General features: G+C 38.0%; 1 protein-coding gene across 1 annotated transcript; it reads right to left on the bottom strand.

Moving 5' to 3' along the window:
• Positions 1-14,724: 14,724 nt before the first annotated feature.
• Positions 14,725-19,683, bottom strand: LOC121727492 (leucine-rich repeat-containing protein 40). Its single transcript, XM_042115376.1, has 2 exons — positions 16,890-19,683; positions 14,725-15,099 (listed from the first exon to the last, which is right to left on the bottom strand). The coding sequence occupies exon 1, from the start codon at positions 19,414-19,416 to the stop codon at positions 16,951-16,953; it is 2,466 nt and encodes an 821-aa protein (XP_041971310.1). The 5' UTR covers positions 19,417-19,683; the 3' UTR covers positions 14,725-15,099; positions 16,890-16,950.
• Positions 19,684-20,780: the final 1,097 nt, after the last annotated feature.

The following is a 20,780-nucleotide window of genomic DNA, read 5'->3' as shown; positions in this document are numbered from 1 at the left end:
CTAGAAACAGACCCAATTGAAGTGAAGAGAGTCATAATGAGTCTGAAATCTGAAAGTGCGCCTGGACTTGACAACATACCTACGACTTTCCTGAAGTTTGCTAAGGATACTCTTGTACCAATCAGCCATCTGGTAAATGTTTGTTTTAATAAAGGTGTATTCCCAAGACAACTTAAAAAGGCTATAATAACACCGGTATTTAAGAATGGGAATAGGGACGACATCAATAACTATAGGCCAATTTCAGTTATTTCTTCAATTTCTAAAATACTAGAGAAACTTATAAATATTAGATTACTCTCCTACTTTGAAAAATTTAATTTATTCTCAAACTCACAATACGGTTTTAGGAATGGCCGTTCAACTGAAGACGCTATTGCTGCTCTAACCAATCACATTGTTGATCAAGTAGACCGTAAACAGAAATGCCTAGCCGTTTTTTTTTGATTTGAGGAAAGCATTCGACACCGTCTCTATTCCCGTTCTTATCAAAAAACTAGAAAACAAAGGTATACGGGGAAGGCCCCTAGATTTGTTGTCTGACTTCAAGATCTTCAAGAGCGAAAGCAAAGGATAAAGATTGGGGAGGTCGTTAGTGAGGACGAGGATATTTGCTATGGGCTTCCACAAGGCATCGTACTCGGTCCAACCCCGTTCCTCGTCTACATTGACGACCTCTGCCGACTCGAACTCAACAACGCCAAAATTTTCTCCTATGCAGATGATACTGCTATTGTTTTCACTGGCAAATCCTGGGAAGAAGTTAAAAGAAAAGTCTGAAGCTGGGCTCAGACTAATATCTGAATGGCTCAATAACAATATTCTTACCCTCAATGTTACTCAAACCAACTTTATGACTTTTACAAAGTACAATAACACACAGCCCCCCACTAACTACGGTGTGAAAATTCACTCATGCAATCATAATGCTCCTGTTAGCCCCTGTCCTGAAATCAATAAAGTTAAGACAACCAAGTACTTGAGCATAATGATTGATCAGCGACTGCCATGGCATGCATAAATAGAACTGCTGGCGGGTAGAATTAGGAAACTTACCTGGATATTTAAAGGTTTGAGACATTCCGCTACAAAACTTCTACTTAACCAAATTTATACTTCTCTATCAGAATCAATTATAAGCTACTGTATAACTGTTTGGAGGGGAGCCATAAAAAGTAAATTAATAGAAGTGGAAAGAGCACAAAGGTCTCTCATTAAAGTAATGTACTCTAAACCATACAGATATCCAACTCACCTGCTTTATACTGAATCAAAATTGCTTACGATCAGAAAATTATATACCTTACACACAGTCTTAAAAGTCCATAAACAATTAAATTATAATAATAGCAAAACAACACAGCGAAAAAATAAAAAAAATTATCGATAAAGATCCAACTTTGCTGCAAGACAATATGCATCTCAATCCACCCACATTTATAACCTAATTAATAAACAACAGAACAAATATAAATTGAAACAGACACTAAATAAATGGCTACTACACTAAAGCTACGACGAAACGGAAGCACTGTTTGATAGGTTATGTTAGGTTTTCCTTATCCAAAATGAAGTTGTTTTTACCCAGCATGAATTTGGCTTATTTATTTACATCCACATATTATACCGAACATTGTCTCACACAACCCAGACACACGCACATCACCTAAACTCACAACACACATACACACAACACTCACACCCACATTTCACCTACAGAAGTACATACGCGCTCGCTTTCCGAATAGCTCTTAAGATATTAGTAATTTTAATAAATAAGTAAAAAATTAAAAAAAAATAGTAAACTTTTATACGTCCATGAGTAAACACTATATTTCTCTTTGTGATAATTACTAGCCTCACTTAATATACGGTACTTACTTCCCAAATTTATTGTTTTCGGCAGAGCGAGATTCCCCTAACACAGGTAACTTTACTTAAAAGGGGGTCTCAAACACTGTTATTATATTGTATTTTAAGTTTGTGAATAAAGATTTTTGTATATTTTTTTTAGTGTACCATAAAAGTGCGCGGTCGTGGGATAAAGTAAGGTTCGCTTCGCTCGCCCTGATAAATCTTTCCTCTTCTATGATCGCTCTATCTACTATCTAAAAGCCGAGCTTTGTGAGGGCTCGCGTCGTCACACCTTGACTGACTGATGATAACACATGTTAACATATAAATAAAAATAATACTTTAAAGCACAAATCAATAGGCCTGATAGTTTCTCCGTAAAGTGTACCACAAAATGTTTAGGTTGTGGGATATACTAGGGTTCGCTTCGCTCGCCTTGATGAAAAAAATAGTTTTAGTTAAAGATCTAAGCATAATATATACAGTTACAGACGGTGGAAAGCGCCTTTGCGACGCGAAGAAAATTAAAATGTTGTGAGTGTCAATATACAACATTGGGCTTTGAATTTTGGCTGCAGTTCACGTATAATAAGCCTATCGTAATTTTTGTTAGTGACCTTCCTGCCACCGCAGGCCTAATCGTATCTGATTCGACAATATCATGAAGATTGTCTTGTTCCATTGCCTTAGTGCCTTTATGCACATATTCTTAAGGATCACTTTCATAAGAACTTTTTTTACAAAATAAGGGGGCAAACAAGCAAACAGGACACCTGATGCAAAGCAACTACCGTCGTCCATGGACACTAATCTTGTGGTCCGGGTTCCCTAGAACAATTTTTTTTTAATTACTATCAAGCAAATTTTTTTGAGTAGCTTCATTTTGATAAGACGTTAGACGAACAACAATTATTTTATTTGCGAAAAAACCCGGACTATTGCAACATTAGAAGAGCTGCAGGTGCGTTGCCGGCCTTTTAAGAGGGATTAATACGCTCTCTTCAAAAAGAAACCTTCAAGAAGGTTTGCAGGTCGTACTTTTAATTAACTACGAAAACCTTAAAAAATGTTAACCATTCTGACACGGGATCTATTTCATTCCACGCAAAATTATCTTATGTTTACAGTTTAGCATCTTATTATGAATACTTTAGTGCATAGTATATAACAAAACATCTAGGCTCTATGAAAAATTAGGTACAGTATTGAAATGTTAAAAATGTTAATTTCGTAGCCGAGTAAGCGATTGCGACATAAAATGGTCGTTATCCATATCGCTTCACACGAAGGTATCCTTCCTGTGGAATTTTTAATAATACTTTTTCATGCTGACCTAATAGCGTAGCAAGGATTTTTGTAATATCGAGTAATATGCATGCAATATCTGAGCATATTATCATGTAACGAGGCGTTATACAGTGTCTATGTATCCTAAACTATTTTAAATTCAAAATTGGTTTTGTAAAATTCTCTACTTGCACGTTAAGCCAATAACTCCCACCATCGTTTCTGTAACCAACCCGGCGACAAAATTGTTCTGATAAAACATACACCTTATATTTTATGCGATACTCCTAAAAAGTTTTGTTTTACGAAGTTCTTCGAAAACAATATTGAACAAATAAGAATTATTGAAACTAGTGTAACATACAGGAAATACGATAAGGAAAAAAGCTGATTAATTTTAACGAGGCGTTATAAGATGACACTTATCGACTTTATTACAGGGGGAATACGGTTGAAAAGTGGTCTTATGCTCCTGCGACTGAAGTTTAGTTAGCGACGGTATTATTTGGCCGAGTCCCGATCAAAGGCCCGCAATAACAGCAACGTGTGTGAACTCAACAATACGAACGAACAAACTAAACAATTTGGAACTTTAGACTCCACTCACGAACCTTGCGGGGTCTCTAAAGTTGTTACTAACAAATAGAAGACGACGTTGAAAGCGAAAATACTCGGTCGGTCAAATGATATCTCATTTGTACTCGATATGTATTGTACTCGGGGGCTCGGTGCATCTCGTGTGCTAAAGAAGCTCGCAGTATTTCACAGAATATTTCTTCTCTTATCTTCGACTTCACAATTCATTATGTGGAAACCATAATCTCCCTGTAATAGCAAAATATTTTACACAATGAATTTAAATGTCCTTGTCTGTAAATCTTACCTAACCTTACGTCTTATATATCAGAATATGTGTAAAGATTTTTATTATTAATAAATAAAAATTATATGAGATATACCTTAAAGTCTACACTTTTATCTTTTATACCTACTCCCGGCAAACGTTGTTTTGCCATAATATAAAGTATTTCGCCCATATTATTTTATCGAAGTGAATAAATAAGTATGTCACCACGGCAACGTCCATCGCTATCCCGTCGCACAAACAATGGTCGCCGTCAGCCTCGAGTTGTAATAATTTACTATTATTTATTCAAACAATGCACTTATCAATATAAAAAGTAGCCGATTCTCAGACATGCTGAATATACATATAAAATTTGGTAATTTAAATCAGTAAAGCCGTTTCGGAAGAGTACGGTAACTAACATTGTGACACGAGAATTTTATATATTAGAAAAAGCGAAGGTTTACTGATGTAATATGACACATAGATCAAACCTTTACAGCTAGATTACAGAGCAACAAAAAATATCATCTGTCAGAAATATTATTTTAAAATAAAAATAATCAAATACACATTTAAATAAAAATATGTAACGTACACAAAATCGTTGTAACCCTCGTTCACCCTTTACCGTAACTTTGCTTAATCTCAAGTTTATTAATGTTTATTAACGATTCTTTGACATTCTTTGTAACTAGACTTAACTCAGTTGATGAATTAAAGCAACCATTTTCATTAAGACTTTTATTGAAGCTAGGATTAAACAGGGGTAAGAAATTAGCGCCGACCACGATCATAGACCTCTGTCATTTACAATTATGATTAATTAACTGAGACACGTAATAACTCTTGAATTTAATTTAATCATATTTCATTGAAATAACTACAGTACTTAATTGAAAATTCCTTAGCCATCGTGACGGTTCAGCGGTTATATTATAGTATCTAATCCAGTCCTATGAAAAATACTATCTAAGGTGTTATATATAGTATTTTCCTCGTAATTCAATTGCAAGTAATATTTTTCAGACATACGCACTGACCAAAACCAAACATCAGCTTACAATTAAAGAGGTTAAATTCTGTAATTGCTATATGTTTCACTATCAAACAACACATAATATGGAAAAAAAACGTTATTTTTTATCAATATGCCATTTTACAATATATGTACTATTAAGTACAAACTGCATTATTCCTGATAAAAATATAAATCCCACTTTTACGTAGAACTCACATAATGTTGAATTCACTTCCAATCCCCCTATCTCGCTTGCACGTTAGCGAAAGCTGGAATCCTTTGAAAGCGGCTAATCTTTAAATCTTGCGCTCACAATGTTACCCAAATGCATATAGAGAGTGCAGACATCGCGAGCTCACAATTGGCTCGTCGACTCATTGTTACACGATAAAACAATGCCAGTATAAATGTCTCCCAGTTTCAATTCCTTGACTTTAACAATTTGCGCTAATTTCAACAGGCATTGAAAACTCTTCGTTGAAAATTTGTCTAGCCGAAAATTTATTTTTATTATTGAAATGAGAATGTTCAGCTAAGTTCAAACAAATAGAACCTGTCCATTTAGCCGAAACTTTTTCATTTTCGCTTCGTTATAGAAACGCCGATCAAAATGTATGGAATTGACATTAGACGAGTCGAACGTCAACGTCATATTAACGAACGCTTATGTCAATTACATACATTTTCATCGGCGATTCTATAACGAAGCGAAAACGAAAAGATTTTGGCTCACCAGCCCCCCTAGACAAGTGGCAAAACGCTAACGCTAGCGCTAACGCTAACGCTACAAAATGTATGGATTTGACATTAGTATTTGCTAGCGAAGCGATGACTTAATATGTCAAATCGCATACATTTTGTAGCGTTAGCGTTAGCGTTTTGCCACTTGTCTAGGGGGGCTGGCCTGTTATTTTACACTGAAGTATGATTACTATTTGTAACTAAGGTGTACTCGGGGAATCGAGACAGTAGCGGTCCCTGTCAAAAAACTTGTCATTTTCTATATAAAGTTATAAACCGCGATTGACAATGAAGTGTCAGATGTTTCTAGTCTAAGGGCGATATCGTATTTTGCATACTCGATGTGATCTGAGAAGCATATCACTTCGAACTCATTAAAAGTTGGAGATTATCATTCTAAGAGTTACCAAAAGGTTTTCCGATGAATCTGTAATAATCTGTGTCTTTATAAGAGGTCAATTTTATTCTTAAATATTCTAAATACAGTGCGATCATATTTTTTCATTTAGCGCCTAGACTAAAAAGGTCAATGACCGCTACCGCCTCGTTTCGCCGAGTACAGTATAATATATAGTGTGAAAAAATGTCTTTCAGGAGAAATGGATTTAGATACAATTTTGCATAGTTGATGCTTGATTCGCACAAAGAGAATATAAGCACTACGTGACAAGCACGTCAAAAGTGTCATGTCTTTTTATGTCAAAAGAAAATACAAAGTTCCCTTGGAATACTGAAATACCTAATTTTCTTCAATATCAGGTATTTAAATCTAAGCAATGTTATGTTTATCTTATAAGTAAAAGCGATTACCTTACCTCTAACAAGTTGCGGCGAAATATTATTCGCCACAAAAGGCAACTCATGAGTGACTTTTCGACTTTCGTCGAGGAGTTTTGTGGGAATTAATCGCTCCTCTCGCCTATTAGCGTCCGCTATAGATATACGAGTCGAAGGCTCGAAGGGCGAATATCGAATGACTCGTACTTTCGCCGCCTTCCGCCCGATTACATTCACCAATATCACCTTTTTTCTATCCATATCCGTAGTACTCGTAATGGATGACATTAGGCGTTAATAGCGTTACGAATCGAAGTTATTTTGCTTCTACCGTATCTCGCTATGACTATGTTATGAATTCTCCCTCAATTGACGACCTCTGTGGCTCAGTTGGTGGGGTGTTGGTAGCTCAAGCCGGGGGTCGAATCCCGCTGAGGGAACAAAAAGCTTTCAAGTTTCCTGGGTCATGGATGTGTATGAAATATGTGTAGGTATCATTTTACCGTCCGATAACGTTACTGCCTTGCTTAGGTAAATTACTAGAACGTCTCATCGTACCTCGCCTGCTTCCTGGTGGCCCTAAATTTCATAGCCATCAGTTCGGTTTCACCGCCGGGAAATCGACTGTTGACGCGGCGTTAGAAGTAAGAAAAATAGTTAACTTGTCGGAAACTAAATATGTGGTCGCCATTTCATTAGATATTTCCGGGGCCTTCGACCATGCTTGGTGGCCGATGGTGCTATTAAAACTAAAAAATCGAGGGTGTTACTGTAATATTTATTCCATAATACATTCTTACTTTTCTAACGGTCAAACTAAGCTTCGTCTAGGACATTGTACACACGCCAAAGATTTAACTTGCGGCTGCCCTCAAGGATCGGTAATTTCGCCTAAATTATGGAACATCGGATTCGACGATTTGTTAAGTCTTCCACTTCCACCGCTTTGTATACTAGTTGGTTACGCCGATGACGGGTTTCTTATCGTTCAAGCAAACTCGCGTTCCGAAATTGAGTCTAAAGCCTTTAACTTTTCTTCGCTTCTTCGCGTAGTCTTAATTTAATATCTGACTGGGGTAAGCGTAATCGTCTGAAATTCGCCGCGCAAAAAACTTACCAAATTCTTTTAAAAGGATCCCTTATATCTTCCCCTAGCATCAAACTTGACAATATTAACGTTAAACGCAAACAGTCACTCTGTTATCTTGGTTTTTACTTAGAAAATAAATTTACATTTTTAGAACATATAATTCAAACCGGTGAGAAAGCGAAACGCAACTTTTACTCCTTTACCAAAATATCTACGTCGACATGGGGCCTCTCATTCAAAACCTTAAAATTAATTTACACTGCTACTTACCTTGGCAGCATTTGCTACGGGGCCCCCGTGTGGGCCGACAGAGCAACTATCGGCGCGGCTCGTCGCAAGTTGCTACAAAGCCAACGTCTTGCTCTTATATTCTTGTGCAAAGCTTACAGAACCACAAGCACCGAAGCCTTGCCCGTGCTAGCCGGAGTTTTACCCGTTGACCTTGAGATTCAGCGTCGTGCGACAATGTACTATCATAATAAAAACATTGACAACCCGTTTTTTTTAAGCGCTCGGGATAAAATTAAAATAGCAAGATTGTTTGAACCTTTAGAAAACTCTTTGCAAAGCCTAATCTCCGAATGGCAGACGCGATGGGACTGTTCCACCAAAGGGCGACATCTTTATAATTTTTTCCCTAATATTCGTGAACGGCTATCCAAACATTGGATGGATATTGATCACTGCGTTTCTCAATTCCTGACCGGTCATGGAAATTTTAAGGCCAAACTCTACGGATTTAATCTAGTAGCATCACCCATGTGCGAGTGCTCGACCGAAGGCAACATGTTTGAACAAACAGCTCATCATGTTCTCTGGGAGTGCAGTCTCTGGCAGGACGAAAGAACTACAATGCTAAACAACCTACTCTGTACATCTGGTGTCGCATACTACGGTGATCTCGTGGACAGCGCTAGGAACTTCCGTGCCTTCAAGCGTTTTTGTCACAATTACTACTGGCAACAGTCTAACACAATAAATTAATTTAGCTCTAGCGTAGTAGTCACTATTATTATTAACGTTTATTCCCGTGGTGCTTCCCCCTTCCAGTTCTTTGACTTTCGGTCACTGCAACCTTGTGCTGTCTCCCGCTTTATATGGGGAGGGAATCTGGAATTCTTCCTACTCCTCCTATTTTCTTCTGATTAATTTCGTTGCGGGTCCCAAGACAGCTTTAGCATGTCCCTCGGGCTCCCTGAGATCATATCAAAGGGTTTTCGTGGTTGGATACCGCTGTCAATCCTGGCGACACAGGAGATACAGTGGTGGGAATGTGTGGTGGGCCAAAGCCCGTTTAAAAAAAAAAAAAAAAAAAAAAAATGTGTAGGTATCATATAATAAAAATCTTAAATATATGTATAAAAGTATTAAATATATTTCCGTTGTCTGGTACACGTAACACAAGTCCGTGTTTAACGTGGGAGATCCATGCTTCGGCACGAATGGGCCGGCTCGACCGGAGAAATACCACGTCCTCACAGAAAACCGGCGTGAAGCAGCGCTTGCGCTGTGTTTCGCCGAGTGAGTGAGTTTACCGGAGGCCCAATCCCCTACCCTTTTCTCTTCCCTACCCTCCCCTATTTCCTTCCTCACCCTCCACTGTAATTCCCTTCCCTACCCTCCCCTGATACCCCTTAAAAGGCCGGCAACGCACCTGCAGCTCTTCTGATGCTGCGAGTGTCCATGGGCGATGGAAGTTGCTTTCCATCAGGTGACCCGTTTGCTCGTTTGCCCCCTTATTTCATTTAAAAAAAAAAGTCCTTCAGGTACTTAGCACGGGGACTGACGTGGTGTAAAGCGTCCATATATTATTATTATTATTATTGCTCTGGCCTCTGATTCTTCAATATTGCTGCAATGTTTGAACGTAAGACGGCTGCACCAGTACAGATACTAAACCAAAAGTTTTGTTCGACGTTTGACTATGTTTCTGTGAATATTCTGATATGACGCGTGCAACATGTCGGATTTAGATCGGATTATTTACTGTACTTATGTGCTACTCGCTAGTAGCTCTCTGCTCCAATCTTTGCGTAATATTCCCAATTCATTCTTTGTATTTATATTGAATGCCCAATAAAAATACCCTCTCAAACCTGTTTATTCGTTATTTGGAGGTATCGTGGAACTATTCAGTGAAAGAATTATCGTGACGGAAATGGAATAGTCGCGCGTGGCCGGGCAGACCGCACATTCCGCGCTGAGAGCCTGGCTCGGGGCGCACGGGGTTACTTTAATATTGAACGCCCGCCATTACTATCAGCTGATGCTTCTGTATCTTCATGAATTATTCTTTCATTAAATAGTATCTTCTAATATATAAAATTCTTATTTCACAGTGTTTGTAAGCGAACTCTTCCAAAACAGCTCAAACGATTTTAGCCCATCAATACCCAAGCGGCACCCGGCTGTCGCAAAACAATTGAAAATCTATTGTGTCTGCGATTCCCACGATCAAGATATTAATTAAATTTTGTATGTACATTCGTTAATCGTTAGGCCTGAGAATAAGTTTTTATCTGCTTTTTAAGAGTCTAATTATAGAAATAATAATTATATTATATTTTGTTTCTTGACAAGGATGTATTGAACACTAAATTTTAGAGTTTTTGCACTACTTTTTAAGTTTTAAGTAAATGTAATGATTAAGTTATTATAAATTATTTTATTCAATACGCGTAAAAATAATTTTACTAACAAATCTTTAATCGCCAAAATGTAATAAAAATCATCGTAAACAAATGCTTGCTAAGGTGTGTCTTCACGAAAGTTCAAAGATCTGGCCGTAATTACAATTTTGATTGGCATTATTATTTCAACTTCTTAACTTGACTTTTGAATGACAACGAGATTATCCCAGGCCCGCCTGACTACACTCGCAAGTACTGACAACCCTAGTAATAAAATATGCTAAGGGAGTGAATAAAGCCAAAAATAAAACACCGTCCTTGTCTCTTCACTCTTATATCTATAATAATAATTTTATTAAGATCATTGTAACCAATTTCTTGGGAATAGAGACTTATTTACTTACTTACGCCCGCCATTCATATAATGCCAGGTGAATAAGAACGTCGCAGAATCAGTGCCAAAGTAGTTTTTTCGTAATAAGTAATAACTCGATAAATATACAATATTTTCAAAATTCGCTAGTCCAGTCCCTCGGTCATAGAATATTAAGATAATAACTCAGTTAAATGCACCGTTTTAGAAATACATATTGACACAATTAATCTAATTTTTACATTTTTTAATGTAAAAATTAGATTCATTTTATTTTTAGTATAAAAATTAATTGTTTAATCGTTAATTTTGCATTCCACGCCCTCTTATTAACATGAGCCGCACAAAACTTTAAGTTTGCTCGGAAAAATGGAATGGGAAATTGTAATGTTTATTATTTAAGTACTTACTGTCGTACATCTATATTATGTACCACAACAAATCTTTATATATAAAACTCAAAGGTGACTGACTGACATGGTGATCTATCAACGCACAGCCCATACCACTAGACGGATAGCGCTGAAATTTTGCATGCAGGTAGATGTCATGACGAAGGCATCCGCTAAGGAAGGATTTTGATAAATTCTAACCCCAAGGGGTTAAAATAGGGGATGAAAGTTTGTATATAATAATACTTCTTAACGCAAGTGAAGCCGCGGGCAAAAGCTCGTACTTAAATAATGGACAACGTTTTCCTATACGTCACTCCATGAGACAAATAGGAAAACGACAACTACAAAACCTGGAAAATGGTTAACGTTTCTGATTAAAAAACATGAATACGAACAGAAATCTTAAGTGTTACAAGGCACCTAAATGAGTAAATACCTTAAGGCTGTGGCTTGTCGTATAAGTGAATCTTATTTCGCATTCGACAAGGAATGAATAAATGAATCGAATAGAATACAATATGAGATTTGAAGCAGTGAATCTAATTAGACCCTTCACCCTACTAAACCTATTTTGTGACACGGAATTTGTTCCTTCCACGTTAGAATGAGACTAAACCAAGTATCCAGTTAAAAAAAACTCATTTTTTTAATACTTTAGTGTAAAAAATATTTACACACAATATAACTACGATGCACTGTCATTAGCTATGTCCACACTGTGCACTTTCATCTTCAATTTTCGTCATCAACTTTCATATTGGCGCATTAAATAATTGAACGCGTCAAAGAACGCAACGCCAATATTGTCATTTTTGAAGTTTTGGATACGGTCAGAGGGCATGCGTCGCGGGCACGCCTCACGTTCGCTGTTGACTGTGCTATAACGCATGCCCTTGACGAACAGAAAAAGGCACAGTGTGGACAAAGCTTTTGTCATGTGACGTGTTCGATATGCCAGACAAGGACAAGATAGCCCTTGTATTGGTATTGGCTGTATACAGGGTGTAACAAAACATAGTGATAATACTTTAGGGTGTGTATGAGTCCCCTTTATAGACGTTACTGTGAAAGTAGCAGAGCTGAAAGAGTATTTTTTTGTATGACAGGCAAGCGTTTGCCCATCCAAATCCCAAAAAATTTTGCTCGTTCAGCGCTGCTACTTTCACAGTAAACTCTGTATAACGGACACATATACACCCTAAAGTATTATCACTATGTTTTATTACACCTTGTATATATTTTAATAATAAGTTTTAAATATTTAAAGGCAATTAAGAAGTTTCGTCCTCTATGTCACAGGAAATCAATATCTGGATTCGTTTGGATTTCTAAAAGCCGAAGTTAATTGAATTCTGCGGCTCGTAGTGTAACTTCCGTGTCAGGGCTGGTGAACCTTGTATGTACGATTTATTTATTTAGACTTCGGATATCGCATGCGGGCGCTCGGGCGGGCGGCTCGGGCGGGCGGCTAGGGCGGGCGGACCCACCGATTTCGCGGTCACTGAGACCCGAATCTCACGAATTGATATGGGTTATGTGACAATTTACTTTTTGTGTAATAAACACCTTATACACAATTGCTATGAGGTTTTCCTTTCATAAAATCTTAGCGATCTAAACAATGGAAAGTATTTTACCACAATTCGCTGATTCTGTAAGATATTTCAAGGACTCACGGACCCATGAACATCCGTGAAGTCCCTTTCATATATTTTTTTCGTGAAAATGTGAAAAGATCGTCATTTTTAGGATTTCCCTCCTCGCGTAGGTGAGTGCTTTTTAAATTTGGAGGCTTCAAAATGAAAGTTTTAAGAGAAATAAAAAAATAAAATGTTCTTTCTTTCTATTTATTTTCTTTGGCTATCATTTGTACAGTACGAACTACTTACGTAAAAACATGTATCTACACACAGTTTTTTTCAAAATTTTTATATATCGAGTTACAACCTTAGTTTCAAGTGACTTTTGAAATAAATAGTATGTGTCGCTAATGTAAATAAGTGAATACATGATTTATACTTTTTAAAATGGAATACAATGAGTTTGATAAAACACTACAGAAAATTATGTAAGTAAGTAACATATATTTGTAAAGTACTTACACATGATTGAAGGAGTACTAGTACGAAAAAAAAATTGTATTTTAAGAAAAGTTTCATTTCATATACGTGTGACATGTTTGTCCAACTTATCAAAAAGTTTATTATAATAGTTAGTGTTTATATCTATTACATAAAAAGAAACTACGTATAACGCAATAAAAAATATAAAAGTCATCTGCTTATGGTTTTAACAATCGTAATATTTAAAACACGGCCTGGGCTTACATTCCAAGATAAATTTTGGCACACATTTATACATAAATATCACAAGACTAGACGTGCAGTGCTGACATAACTTGCATGGTTTTGTTCAATTTATTACCTAAAATGCATACGAAAATATTTTTTTTTAAATTTCAATGTCGCAAAGAAAATGTGAATGTGCTCTTCGTTCCGTTTAATAAATTCTTTTTGAGAGTTTGTATAGTTTAACATACCAATTTGCGTGCATTTATTGTTAGTCACGTCGAATAATATGTTTTAAAACATCCTAGATGTATATAAAAAACGAAAAAACATTTCATGCAAACCCCAGTTACCAATAACATCGATCAAATTGACGTGATATTTAATGCATAGCCCATTAAATTAATCCGAACATTAATCTGTTTGGCCTTAATTGTGAGCGAACTAAATAGCTTACGTAAATATAAATAAGCTTACTTATTGGGGAGTAATAATTATTCATCGTGCGGTGGGCCCCGACCGACTGCGGATTATGTCGGCCGCGACCGCGCGTACGATGATGATGTCTGATGTCATTGTAAAGTGTAAAATATTAAGGTAGCATTCAGTTCCATAGCGACAGTGACGCTTGGCCAGAGACCTGTGTTTTTGTCACTTCCCAGCGTAAGGAATGATGGTTCAATTACTTGGCATTGATAAGAAAGAACTTCTCCCTGTGGGAATTAACAAAAAAATTTCTCGGTACTCGGATTGCGTAAATATATAATTATAGTTGAGCAACATATTGAAATAAGTTATAATATGCGCGAAGTCGTGATCTTAGAACCTTTGTCTATTCGCTGGTGATGACAGTCGTTTACGATCGCATCGCACCTAACTGCGAAGTTTAGAATTTGGGAAATCTTCATCAAACATATTAAAAACTTGTATCAATAACAGTTCTATGTTAAAGTTTGTAATGATTCAAACCTGAAAAAAGTTATAAGCAATGCACCTACACCACAATTTAAACGCAACTTTCCGTCACTACGGCATGTTTAAAAAAATATAGCAATTAATTTGTTTGAATCATGTTTTTCACATTATAATCTCGTCAGCACCACACGTCCCAATCAGAGCTCATACCCACCGCTTCACATTATGAAAATATGACAAGATTAAAACTTTTATGACTAATAGCGTTAGAAAAGTTACAGGGAAGACTTGAACTTTGCAAATATTTTGGATTTTAATACCGTTAACATCACGCTATATCACAACAACGGGACAAAGTTACTCTATGATTACATTCATCATTTACAGTTTACACTATCCATACGATTTATATGTCAAGCATAATGCTATGTTACAATAACCTTTAACTTAATCCAATCAAGTCTTATCTCATTTACAAATGCGTTACGTTTGTTTAACTTAATTTAATTTTAGGTAAAGGTAAAAATAGTCAAAATCTTTGAGTAGCTGTCAATTTCACCAATATATATATTTTATACACTGTTTTTAAGTTTACAATCAAGAATACGTTTTGTTCTCGTTTTATATCCGGTGGTAAAATTTTATTACCTCCTCGATCTGTAATCTTAAGATTGCTTCATATAAGTAACATAAAAAAAGATATAAATGAGACGTATCAGTTAAACTATTATATATTAAACCATGATTATTTACAATATTTACACTCGCTAACTACAGCCAAAGCTAGACAGTATATATCTCAATTTGTACTTATATCATATAAAAATATGTACGTCATGTATATCACAATTGCCGCCTCCCCCGCAGCCGACCGCCTTTCACTGCAACAAAAATAATTCTGACATCAATATATTGATCATCCCTAAAAGGCACTAAAGTAATAATACCCATTAGACGATTAGGATATAAGTCGCTTGCAAATGTCTCATACTACATAATAGACCTCAACTCTACACAGTGTTTTGCAGGCAATCTATCCTTCCTCGTCGTCGCTACACCGATAAAACATATTTTTATCTAAAATATAATGTTATGTGGTATGTGTGGACCTAATCGGTTTAATAAAAAGTCTATTTGTGGTCTTTGAATTATTTCAATAATTTCAAGAATCAAACCGGTAGCAGACGGGCTACGAAACTCGTAGCGCGGCGTAGAGCGTCTACGTCAATGTAAAGCTTAGTACTGACATACGGTTTTGCTCGATAGTTTAGAAGCGAGCGCCACATCGCCGTTAATTCGTGACAAAGTGTACTTATTAAGATTATAATTAATATGTATATTAGACATTAAGGCATATATTGTATGGGCCTACGTTATGACCTGAAATAAATAAATTCATTAAAAAAAACTACTCCAAATTGAGTAATAATTACTGTGTGGACCGCAAAACTCTCCAAAACTCGAAGGCTCGCATCGAGTCGACTTAATGGAATTAAATATATCGATTTAGAATAAAAACTATCGAGCAATGCTGATCGTGTGTACGAAAGCCGAGCCGCGGGTTTTGCTCGACGTTATTGCTCGATCGAGTTTTGCTCGATAGTTTTGTGGTTTTACTCTGAATCGAAGGAAATGGCATAATATTTGACATATTTAATTCCATCTAGCCGGCTAGAAGCGAGCCTTCGAGCTGTCAGTTTTGCGGTCCACACGGTGGTTATTGCTCGATTTGGAGTAAAACTATCGAGCAAAACCGTACGTGAGTACTTAGCATTTGAGTACTTAGCATAAAATATCCTTCGCGGCTTGCCTTCATAATTATTTACTCGTGTATGTGATATGTATTATATTTATTGTTATACGTTAAACATTTGTAAAAGTTTTTAATTATAGTTTTATATTATTAAATATAATAATATGTTTATGACAACAATTTGTATATTAATAAAATAAAACCGACTTCAAAATTGTACTTAAAATTCCCTATCTGAAAAACTACTGAACCGATTTTTGTGAAACTTGCAATAATCCCTAAGTTAAATAATGATACATCAAGAAATTGATTCATAGGCACGGACCTACGTCATTTGGTCGAATTATGTCAATTCAATTCCGGTTCTTCTCGCCGGGTTAATTCCCGAACCGGTGGTAGGCATCATGTAGAAACTTTGAACTAAAACTTTGTTAACCTGTTTAGAAATAAATATTTAGATTTTTTTAAATATTAGTCTTGAACTGTTGGCTAAGTTTGACATAACTCTACCAAATTACGTAGGCCCGCCATCTGCCTATGAATCAATTTCTCGGATAGTACATATTATACATATACAGGGTGTAACAAAAATAAGTGATAATATTTTAGGGTGTGTACGTGTTCCTTGTAGAGAGTTCACTGTGAAAGTAGCAGCGCTGAAAAATCTTTTTTTTTTCACTTTTGTACAGTGAACTCTCTACAAGGAACACGTTCACACCGTAAAGTATTATCACTTATTTTTGTTACACACTGTATACACTTTTTAAATTTGGCTCATTTATTAACGCTGATATAGACTAACGTACAAGAAAACTAGAAATTTCTGGAAATATTACATACATCCAGGTCGAATTGATCCTCCTTTTTTGAAGTCGGTTAAAAAGAAAAAAACTGACACATAAGAGAATATTAACTTACATTAGCGCTACGTCAGAAGTGAGTCATATTCAAAAGGCGTAGGGTCAGCTGCTCGGAAATGTCACCACAGCACTCCCCCTGAGATGTTGGACACCTCTATCTGGTCCTCTATGCTCGAGTTTATTTCTTGCGCTCTCCGCCGCTTGAAGTGCAATCGGAAGCCCACCCACAGGCCCACAGCGGTCACCAGGAGGGAAACGACGCCGATGGTGATAGTGTACTCCGCGTACTTCGACCTGATCGACTGGTATGGGGAGTACTCTAGGAGGTTGTTGTTGGTATAAGCGTTCTCGGTAGGCGCGTTTTGGTTCTCCTCGAAGTTGCTTTTTTTTTCTGGGACGAGTATCGGTGCATCTGTACTCTTCGGTTGCGTGACACGATCGACGCCGTCTATGTTTAACTTTGCTCTAACGAAAGGTACGTAAGAGTCGACGCCCGTTTTTATGTTATTGTTATTTTCGACTCGAGTAGCGGAACTTTTTCTACTATCTAGCGGTCGCTTATTTATAGATTCATAAAACGAGGCGCTCTTTTTGCGCAACTGCGTCCCACCAAATGAAGGTTTATTAGAAAAGTTTATTTCGTTCGAATCGTTTCCGATATTTATCTTTCTTCTATCTTTTACTTGCTCCCCGGACGACGTAAAATTTTCGTATGAATTTTTGTTTTGATTCGTCGCGGCAGTCTGAATGTCGTTGCTTCTTTTCGGCGGCGACTTCTCTGTTTTGTTGTACAAGTATCCGTAGTACCTAAGCAACTTATTTATCATCTCGGTGCTGTACAGGTTGACCGGGGGCAGACTCTCGCTTATGGTGAACGTCTCGGGAAACGTACAGTTGTACTTGCTCATCTCTAATTTGGCCTCGGGCGTCGAGTAGTAGCACGTTTCGTCGTTCGACGAGTTTCTGTTCCAGTTCATCCAGTCGGTGAGCCAGGTCTCGTTGGTGCAATTCAATCGATTCCCGTGCAGACGCAACGTCTTCAGCTGGACTAGATAAAATAGGAGGTCGTTTCGTACCTCGCTTATATTGTTCATTCTTAGATCTAGATACTGCAAACGCGAGAAGGCGGCGAGCGCCGCCGAGTCGGCGAGCAGCAGGCGGGCGAGCCCCGGACTAGACTTGAGGTGCAGCATCTGTACGCTTTCAGGCGACGACATGGGGAACGAGCCGTCCGCCCCCGGCATGGAAACATTGAGAAAGCAAAGTCTCAAGTCGCGTAGCGACAGCGGCCCGTCGAACGTATTCGACGACAGGGTCCTTATGGGGTTGTTCGAGAGATCTAACATTTCCAGAGACAGTAAATCGTCGAACACGTGGTCCTCGATGTAGCTTATCAGATTGTTTTTGATCAGTAAAATTTTGAGGTTCGGTAGATTTTTGAAATCCAGTATCGATAGATTTTTTATTAAGTTATCGTTGAAAGACAGGTACTTCAGCTCGTCCGGCAGTGATTTCGGTACGGCGCCGAGGTAATTTTTGTTTACGTTTAGAAACAGAAGCATCTCCAGGCGCCCCAGAGAATCGTCCTCAATCGAGGAAATCTTATTTTCCGAAAAGTCCAGCGATTGGAGCAGAGGATAGCTGTCGAGGTCCCCGCAGCGTATCGCCGTGATGTTGTTGCCGACCAGAGACAGGAAGCGAACCGAATGCGTGAACGCTTCGGGGACCTTGGAGAGTCCCGTCCGGGAGGCGTCGATCTGCTGGAGCCGACGCCCCGTGCCGACCAGTAGCTGCGTGTCCAGCCGCGCGATCCCCAGGTGCGGGTTGTCCGCTATCAGCAGGCGCGCGAGGTTGGGCAGGTGCTGCAGCGCGGCCGGCGCCACCGTCCGCAACTCGTTGTGTGAAATGTCCAGGTGTTGCAGAACCCAGTTATTGAAATAATTGTCGCTCAAATTCTGCAGCTCGTTTCTACTAATATTGAGGTGCTGAAGATTGCTCAGCGGTAGGAACACGTTTGTCAATATTGTTAATCGGTTGTCGGAGAGATCGAGAGTCTCGAGCTTCGTCAATCCTACGAAACTATCCTCGGCAATGCTATGTATTTCGTTCTTTCTCAGTATCAGCTGCCTTAAATTTACGAAATCTCCGAACTGCGCCTTATTCAAGGATCGTAGTCTATTATAAGATAAATCGATTTGACGTACTTTCAAAAATTGTACGTTCATAATCACTTTCGAAATACTGTTATTCGCCAATGTAATTGCGAGAGCACTTAGCGTGGGAAAATCAAAAACGACGACGCTCGAGTTGCATAAGTTTTCGTAGTGAACCGAAACTTCGGTGTATATTTTCGCGAATTTGTAGAGCAAAATATTCGCCAGATCCTCGTCACAACACACTCGTAAGTCATGGGTTACCTCGTTTTCCTTCAGGGTTATATTGAAGGAGGAGGGCAAACAGGACGTTTTATTGTTGTCACTTTTGCAGACGTCCGGACACGTCGTGACCGAGCTTCCTATCGTCCAGGTAGCCACTAAAAATGTAAATAAAAACTTTTCGGCGTCGCGAGCCATGCCAACCATCATGGTCACCAACTAAGCGGGGTTAAAAATTAAGTAACTCAAAAGTTCAATCGACTGAAACTTGCGACGAATCGGATTCGTGTTAATTTGTTTGGAAATTGGGCACATCATAGCTACTAGGATCGCGGCACAGGCACTACGTCAGCCGAAACACAAACAGTTCAGTGTCACTTATTGTCATCGCGACTCGCGGGTCTCCGGCGGAGAGCACGTGACAGTTCGACGTGTGGAGGAGCGGCGCGCGGTGTCACGGCGTGACGGCGCGGCGGCGACGACTGGTCTGGCCGTACTGGCCGCGAGCGAGGCTCGGCCGCGGGGCGCCGGCGCCCTGCCGCCTCTCACTTCCTATCATTTTTATATAGTCGACTAACTTCTCTGCCGCCACTATTTATGTGTGTCATACGAGGCGCTCTATAATACGTAGGTGTACATCATTTCGGGTAGAGTATTCGGAGGTGTTATTTATATTTCTCGACCCGCTTGAAATTGCTCCCCGTTGGGCCCTCGCAGCGCGAAACTATGATTTAAACGATAAATATTACTTCTGATTTGCTTCTAACGCTTCTTGTTAGGAGCTCGTATTCAGTAAATGGTCTCCTCACTCCTGCAAATAAAATCAAGAGTGAGCATAATGCAAAAGCAGTTGGGAAAAAAAATAGGTCACTTTTGAGGGTTCCGTACCCAAAGGGTAAAATAGGACTTCGTTGTCTGTCCGTGTGTCCGTATGTCTGTCACCAGGCTGTATCTCAAGAGCCGCTAAAGCTAGACTTCTGAAATTTTCACAGATTGTGTTCTGTTGCCGCTATAACAATAAATACTAAAAACAAAATAAAATTAATATTTAAGGCGGGCTTCCATACAACAGACGTGATTTTTTTGCTATTTTTTGCTCGATATCAATAATGGCGACAGATGGGCACTTTCACAAACGTCTTAATTATATGTTTTCTTTTATAATTAATAATAATATTTAAATTAAATATACATTTAAGGGGGGCTCCCATACAAAAAACACAATTTTTGGCCTATTTTTGCTCTATAACGGTACTGAACCCTTCGTGCGCGTGTCCGACTCGCACTTGGCTGATTTTGTTATTTATAAGTCCTTATTACTTTAAATTTATGTTTGCTTTTAATTTTACAGTCTTCCTTTTAATTTTAGTTTAAGTAGTCTGTAAACATCCTTTGCTTCTGTGATGCAGTAGTTAAAATAAACATCTAGAAGACATTAATAAATGTTATGTCTTTGTTACGTTTATTTAAGTTTATTTTACCTGACTTCCTAAAATGAAAAAAAGGAAATAAGGAAAACCAATTAAGATTTCTATAGTAATTACAATCAATCAATAATGACGGACAAATAAGAC

The sequence above is a fragment of the Aricia agestis genome, chromosome 5 (assembly GCF_905147365.1).
Source record: "Aricia agestis chromosome 5, ilAriAges1.1, whole genome shotgun sequence".
In the NCBI taxonomy this organism is placed as follows: Eukaryota; Metazoa; Arthropoda; class Insecta; order Lepidoptera; family Lycaenidae; genus Aricia; species Aricia agestis.
This window is presented reverse-complemented; position numbering and strand designations above follow the sequence as displayed.